The following is an 8,007-nucleotide window of genomic DNA, read 5'->3' as shown; positions in this document are numbered from 1 at the left end:
CTTTCCTTCTCCTTTAAAAGAATAGTTTAGTGCATAGATCATAAAATGTGCAATAAGTGTTAGAGACAAAATAAATTGACAAAATAAATAAACACCCAAGCAATCGGTTTGACCAGTCTACTACTAGTTAGAAAATTACAGCAATGGTCAGGTTGCTATGGGTAACTGCACTGGTGCAATTTTATTTTGTGCAATGTCATAAATAAACTTAAATGGACTGTGATGCAGGGGTTGCAAAGGGGTTGTATTTTTTGTATTTATTTAGCTTTTTATTCAGCAGCTCTTCTGTTTGTTATTTATCAAGGTTGAAATTTTTATATCTCAAACGAACTCACAACTTGAAAGGTTTCTAATTTGAAAAAAAAAACAGAATGAAAAAAACTTGATTCAGCAAGTTTTGGGTTAACAACCTGAAAACGCAAATTAATTGAGTTTTTTGGCAAAAAACAAAAACAAAACCTTGAATAGATTGAGTTTTCAGGCAAAACTCTCCAAAATAAACTCGAACATCATGAAGGCTGTTAACATTGACTCCTATATGACCTCGACAGGGTTTAGATGGTGTATTTTCGGATTCAAGCTATTTCCAGCAATTTTTTCAAACCTCCAAATCGATTTTTGACTCCAAAATAAGCTTGAAAATTGTAATTTTTCATGGAAAACACAACTCAAACCATAATAAATCTGCCCCTTAGTCTCAACTATGCATCCAATTTGCATCACGGCACAAGCGCAGTTGTGCATGTTTAGATGCATTGGATGTGATTCCTCCAGCTATCCACCTCGCGGCTTCAGTTACACTGGAATTATGGGAAAAATACAAGGAGTAAATAAAAACTTGTGTCTGAAATTGTGCTTTGGACATTTCACTTGCCCTAAGGGCTGGATTTGCGTCCACGGCGCCCCGAGGCCACGTGGTCCTATCGCCTGACATCCGAGGCTTTGCGGCCCTAGTTCCCACAGATCCGGGCCTGCTTGCCCTCCTAAATGAACAAATTAAATTAAAATTGAATAATATCCCTAGCTATTACAAGAGGGCCACATACACAAAAGCAGTGGCGTAACTACCGGGGGAGCAGGGGGTGCGATTGGGCCAGGGCCCGCACCCCCTCAGGGCCCCCCCGGCAGCTCACGTGCCACGATTCCCGGCGGTTCCGGGTGTACGGAGGGGGGGCGGGGGGCCCGGCTCCGGCGTCCCGCGCCAGGGCCCGCCCCCCTCTAGTTACGTCACTGCACAAAAGAGAAGAAATGCTACAGAATATAAAGGCAAATACAAATTTCTATGTTCTCTAGTTGATATTTATAAATACAACTAGTGATGGGTGAATCTGACCCCGTTTGCTTCCCCATACATTGTGAAATGGCAAAAATTCACCAGAAATGCATTGAAGTCTGTGGGCAACATTTTTTTTTTGACGTGCGACAAATTGCGCAACAGATTTTTTAGTTACACAGTTACCTAGTTAAATAGTATGACATTGCTGTCATATTTTTTTCCAGTTGTAACCAGATTTACATAAAACCTCCAGAGCATTGTCAGGACTGATAACTTTATTACTAAGGGGACCCCATGGCCTGAATAGGGGCAACAGGGTCTTGACGGGGCCTTAGGAGACAGCTATCCCCGCCCCTCCCCCTTTTCTTTGTTGCAGGTGCTGATTGGCTGGGAGTCCCGGGCGAATGAGAAGAAGAAAGGAACAGCGGTAATACTTACCATTCGGCGCCGGGACGTGGAGGAAGAAGGACGCAGCATCGGGATGTCGAGTCTGGACCGCGTGGTGTCGGAGTTCCGGGATGCAGCGCAGCAGCGGGGATCCGAGTGGCTCCAGGAACAGCTCCGGGATCTTCTTCACGGCGTCGCTGGACAGACGGAGAGGAAGCGATCATTGAGGAGGACTCGTCCACCGCAGAGGCTCAGCCCAGGATCGCCGCGGAGGTCTTCAGTCGGGGTCGGTCGTCACGGTGAGCTGGAAGGGAGTGGCGCTTCGGGTCCAGGCGGCAGAGGGCGGCAGCAGAGGTCGGTCCAGGTCGCAGAGGTGGAGGGCGAGTCCGATTCGGACGGCCAGGTAAGCGGAGACGGGCTGGCTACGCCGGGGGGCCCAGGAGCGGTTGGGGGTCACGCGGTCAGCGCAGATCGGGCGGGAGGGGGCCTTGTGGAGTCCGCCCCTCCCCCCGGGTTCCCTGGGGCCGCAGGGGTGGTCGGCGGGCATGTCTCGCCTCAGGTGGAGGCCTTGCAGCGGGGGCATCGGAGCCTGCGTATAAGGGGAGTGAGGGGGGCCAGCAGCCCCTCCCCTCCTCCACCGGCACGGGATGCAGCGGGCGGGAACGGACAGGCCGCGCCGGCCCGCCACGGGTCGGGCCCAGGAGTTCTAGTCCACGGGGGGTTCGGGGCGCCGGAGGCCCCGCCCCCCAGGGTGCATATAGTGGCGATAGCAGGCCCTACTCGCCTGGGACCGGCGGGTCTCAGGGGGGGCCTTGGAGCAGCAGTCCACGGGGGGATGTGGACCCCACCCTCCCCCCCCTGGTTACACAACGGCGAGGTAAGGGCCGTGGCTTTCGGCCTGGGGCCAGCGGTTCGCGTGGGGGTCTCGGGGGGGGCAGCCCACCAGGACGTCGGGGGGACCCAGCTACTGCGCCTTCACCGGTCCCGCAGTCCGGCGGGGCCAGGGGGCGGCGACGGACCGGCACCGGGCCACGGGGGGGTAAGGAGAGTGCGGGATCCGCCCCTCCCCCCGGGTACAGTCGTGGCGGGAGCCCTGGGACGGGGGGCAAGGGGAAGCAGCCGGCGGCACGGGCAACCCAGCGGGGTGCCCAGGGTTGTACTGGTCGGAGTAGTCGCGGCGGCGTACGGTCCGGGTCTCCGTTGCGTGGCCGGGGACTTGACGTAGCTCAGGAGGCGGGGCCTGGTTCCACTTGCATGGTTCGGGCGCGGACCACACATCTTAGGCCGGTTTCAGGCCCCACCGCTCGGGTGGGGGGTGAGTGGCGCGGCAGGGGGGTCGAACGGGACGGGCATAGAGGGCAGCGCAGCAGATCCAGGAGCAGGAGGTCGGAGAGGGGGCGGTCGTCTCGTTCTCGGAGCGGGTCCCACTCCCGGGAGAGGTCGCGTAGGAGCACCACGGCCCGCCGAGGGGCCAGGGCAGGCAGGGGCAACGTCACCGGGGCTAGCACCCCCCCTAGGGAGCGGGGTGGCGGGCGGAGGAGGGAACGCTCTCGCTCTTCCATGTTTTGCAGGCACGGTTCCAGCGATTCCAGTGGGGATCGGGATCGTTTCGGAGAGGCCCGGCGCAGACGGCCGGCTAGAGGCACCCCTCCAGGTCGGAGTCGGAGGTCCCATGGGTGCCATGCCTCCTCTAGCCGCGAAAGGACTGGAGTCGGCCACTCATCGGGCAGGAGCAAGGGTTCATCGAGGAGTCAGTCGATTGGTGGGTCCGGGAGGGAGCTCGGGAGTCGCCCGGCCGATGTTGGTGGACGGGTCAGCGGGCGGCGGTCGCCCAGTGGAGTACAGATGGTAGACGGACGGACGGCCTCGCGGGGTCTGGGTCGAGGAACAGCTGATCGGCTGGCAAGTCTGGTTACGGTCCCAGAGGTTTCGACGGCTAAGGGGCCTGGAGGTGAGCTTCGGGGCGTAACGCAGGGGGCGGGGCAGGGGGGGGACACCACTACACTTCTGCATGGGTTGAAACACCTGATAGCGGATTGGGAGAGCCAGGGACCCGGGGCAGTAGCTGGGCCTTCCCGGGTTTGGGGCTCGGGGGCGAATGTGGCGGTCTCTGAGGGACGCGGGCTGCCGGCGGCGGTGGGCGTTGCGCTGGGGGGGTGCGCGGGAACGGACTCGGCCCCTGGGGACACCGGGGTGGCTGACAAAGGAGATTCGGAGAGAGAGGTTTTGCTTGGCGTTGCAGAAACGGCCAGGCAGAATGCGTATGTGGCGTTCGCCGGCCCCCTCGGGGTGCACGTTAAACGGGAAGTGAAGGAAAAAATTTGGAAGGGTGAGTTTGTGGAACTGTTTTCCCTTCTCCCCTTGGACGAGACAATCGAGTTGAAGGATGAGGACAAGAAGGATAAAAAGAAAGAGGAGGAGGAGAAAAAGAAGAGGTATTCTAAATTGCCCCAGACATTTGGTAACTGGTTGAGGGCATTTTGTATCCTTGCCAGTATCATAGGGGAAAAACATCCGGAAAAATGCTCTTCATTGTTCTGTTATGTTGACGGAGTGTGGGAAGCATTTAAGGTTTACGGTGGTCTGGCGTGGTGGCGTTACGATGAACAATTCCGGCAGCGGTTGGCGGCTAATCCTACCATGAGATGGGACCAGATGGATATTACCCTCTGGCTCAAGCTCATGATGGCGCAGAAGACATCCCCCTTTCAGAGGGGGGCCGGGGGGGGCAGCAGGCCACCTCTTCGGCCCCGACTAAGCCGGGATACTGTTGGCTGTTTAACGACAGCCACTGTAAGTTTGGCAATTCCTGTAAGTAGCTAATATATAGGGTAGTAGTGAAGAGAAAAGAGAGTTTGTTAATGCACCCGCAAGTTACAAAACCATGTATCAAACAAAAATAACAATTGCGAATTCATGAGGTAGAATACTGGGTGACTCCCAGATTCACTCAGTAGTTCACCAGGTAACTAGTTCAGGTGCTGTAATAAATTAGTCCTTAAAACTTAACATTTAATTGTTTTCATTAAAAACCGCACTCGCCGAATACAGACAAACACACAAATAAATAAATCTCTGAGGCCGAAGTATGAATGCTGCAGAGATACAGGGCTGTGCCCTTAAAAAACATATAAACTCATTAAAACCACATAGGTGGATTGGTGATAAGTGAGGGTAGTGCACTTTAGTTTGACTTCGCTCCCACTGGAGCGTGCATACAAAGTGAAAAGGTATCCAAGAAATAACTCATTAGTATTGGTCAAGTCAACTGTTATCTTTTCACCCGACGCGTTTCACCGGTAACACCGGCTTCTTCAGGGGCATAACTTACTTATGCCCCTGAAGAAGCCGGTGTTACCGGTGAAACGCGTCGGGTGTGCATAGGTGGACGGTGGGAGACCAGCTCCTATCCGCTCCCTACGTAGCCAGGTAGAATTTCTGGGGACTAACAAAACGAAACGGAAGGGAGGTGCGGGAGGTAGCGGTCTTGTGTGGGCACTTTATATTGGTTGCACTCACAACCAAATTCGTAATTAATGGAGCAACTGTGAAAAGATAACAGTTGACTTGACCAATACTAATGAGTTATTTCTTGGACCTGGAAGATAAAATGCCAGCGTATTATAGAGAGGATGGGGTACATTTGTCAGTTTTGGGGATGTCATTTTTTACTTTGGCACTCATGGAGGGCATTGAACGTGCTCTGGGTTACTTGGGTGGGGGAGTCGTGCCACGCTTAAGGTTTCAAGCGGCCACGCCAGTGGCGGGGGGTAGCTTTGCAAGGACCCCCAGGGGAAGTTAAAAGGGGGGTCTGTCATAGTCAGTGGAAATAGCCTGGTAGGCCTGGGTCCTCATAGTGTGGTATGCAGCCCGGTTTAGGGTTGGGAGAAAGGAACAGGAACCTATCTTGGCTGTTTGGGTACAGATACCCCACCCCCATTCCCTCCTCCTCGGTAGGGATGTAGCGAACGGCGGAAAAAAAGTTCGCGAACATATTCGCGAACGTGCGTCCAAAAATGCGAACGGTTCGCGAACGTCGCGAACCCCATAGACTTCAATGGGAAGGCGAATTTTAAAAGCTAGAAAAGACATTTCTGGCCAGAAAAATGATTTTAAAGTTGTTTAAAGGGTGCAACGACCTGGACAGTGGCATGCCAGAGGGGGATCAAGGGCAAAAATGTATCTGAAAAATCCATTGTTGACACAGCGCTGCGTTTTGTGCTGTAAAGGGCAGAAATCACACTACGTCACTCAGGTGATGTTTCTGGACACGGAATGTGAAAAAGCTCACACAGCTAGGTGGCACTTGGTTAAAGACTGGGCAAACAATGCCTGCAAGGGCAACGTATACAGTAGTGGATACGGAATATATTATTGCTGCTGTAAAAACATCACTCAGGTGATGTTTACGGACACGGAATTATTATTGTTATTTAGACAGAATGTGAAAAAGCTCACACAGCTAGGTGGCACTTGCATACCTCCCAACTGTCCCTCTTTTGACCACTCAACCCCCTGTCCCTCTTTTGTACTGGAAAGTCCCTCTTTTCTCTGCACTGAACAGCCAGAAAAAAAACAGTTTCTAACTTAATTAGCTTTTGGCAGAGAGCTCAGAACAGCTAACAGGTGCAAATAAGATACTTTGTAACAATTTTGACTCTGGTTGGTGCTGGTAGTGGTGAACTACTAGGAGGAGCAGCACACCAGTCCCTCTTTTCTCTGAACTGAACAGCCAGAAAAAAAAACAGTTTCTAACTTAATTAGCTTTTGGCAGAGAGCTCAGAACAGCTAACAGGTGCAAATAAGATACTTTGTAACAATTTTGACTCTGGTTGGTGCTGGTAGTAGTGAACTACTAGGAGGAGCAGCACACCAGTCCCACTCCCCAACACAGCTAGACTAATAGCACTGGGCTCTTATAGTAGCAAAGTAAAAAACAAAAAAGAAAATAAAAGCAGTCCTTACAAGGACTATTGGGTTACAGGCAGCAGTCAGCAGATGAGATCAGAAGAGATCAGTGCCCACAGCAGCTACATACAGAGCACTGCAGTAGAAGGTAGATTACTAGCCAGCAAAGCTAACTAACCTAAACTCACTGTCCCTCAAATCCCTGCAGAGTTCTGTCCCTACAATACAGAGCAGTATCAAGTAGATTACTAGCCAGCAAACTTACTATCAACTGTCCCTCAAATCACTAACCAGCTCTCTCCCTACACTAGCTCTTCCAAGCACACACAGGCAGAATGAAAAAACGCTGCAGGGCTTCAGTTTATATATGGAAGGGGAGTGGTCCAGGGGGTGTGGGGGTGGTCCAGGAGGGAGAGCTTCCTGATTGGCTGCCATGTATCTGCTGGTCTGGGGTGAGAGGTCAAAAATAAGCGCCAGCTAAGGCGAACACAAATTGGCGAACGTCGCGCGACGTTCGCGAACATTCGGCGGACGCGAACAGTCGATGTTCGCGCGAATTAGTTCGCGGGCGAACAGTCCGCGACATCCCTACTCCTCGGGTGGGGGAATAATATGTTAAAGGTTAAAAGTTTGTTATACAAACGGTTGTTAAAAGGTTAAAAATGTTATACATGATTATAATTGTATTATTGGTTAAATAAACAACTGCGGCCATCTCTTTCCAAACCAGCGGTATGTATGTCTTATTTGGGGTAGGAGATTTGTGGTGTGTGAGGGGAGGTAGAGGGATAGGTGGGGAATCGACGCTGCACCCGTCAAGGAAATGAAAGAAAATCAAACACAGAACAGTGTAAAAAACTAGACATTTCATTTAATTTAGAGCATGGAAGGGTCTTGGGGCAAGAAAATGAAGAAAAAGCATCACATGGAGCTCCCAAAACAATATTTTGACATATGACTCTATATCCACAATGCCCCCCTCTTTTTTAAAGAGACATATTGTGTTAAAAATAAGAATGTGCCACTGCATTATATTCTTTTAAATATGGAAATAATGTGCTTAAAAATTTCTGCAAAAACCCTACCAGCATCATATTCATACCATATTCATTATGCCTACAAGATTGGGGTGTTTGCACTAGTGATGGGTAAAAATTTGCAAAACGCATTGGTGTCAAAATAATTTTGAAGTGCAACAATTTTTGACTTGAGCGTCAATTTTGGACTATTTTGTCAAAATGCATTAAAGTCAATATGAGTCAATATGAGCCTAATTCTGTCCTAACTAGTTTGCTATGCAGATGTGCAAGTTAGAGGGTGCTGGTGGGCAGCGCCGTTTCTGGGGAAGGAGCCGCCTCCCGCACCGACTTACCTGTCGGCGAGGGGAGGCAGGAACACGATTGCGGAGAGCGCAATTGCACTCTCTCGCAATAGCG

General features: G+C 51.6%; 1 protein-coding gene across 1 annotated transcript; it reads left to right on the top strand.

Annotated features, from left to right (window-relative positions):
- Positions 1 to 1,757: 1,757 nt before the first annotated feature.
- On the top strand, positions 1,758 to 2,888 carry LOC121397279 (collagen alpha-2(I) chain-like). Its single transcript, XM_041573886.1, has one exon. It carries the CDS (start codon positions 1,758 to 1,760, stop codon positions 2,886 to 2,888), a length of 1,131 nt encoding a protein of 376 aa, XP_041429820.1.
- Positions 2,889 to 8,007: the final 5,119 nt, after the last annotated feature.

Source organism: Xenopus laevis, chromosome 8L (genome assembly GCF_017654675.1).
Source record: "Xenopus laevis strain J_2021 chromosome 8L, Xenopus_laevis_v10.1, whole genome shotgun sequence".
Lineage (NCBI taxonomy): Eukaryota > Metazoa > Chordata > Amphibia > Anura > Pipidae > Xenopus > Xenopus laevis.
The sequence above is the reverse complement of the archived record's forward strand: the minus strand, read 5'-3'. Positions and strand labels throughout refer to the sequence as shown.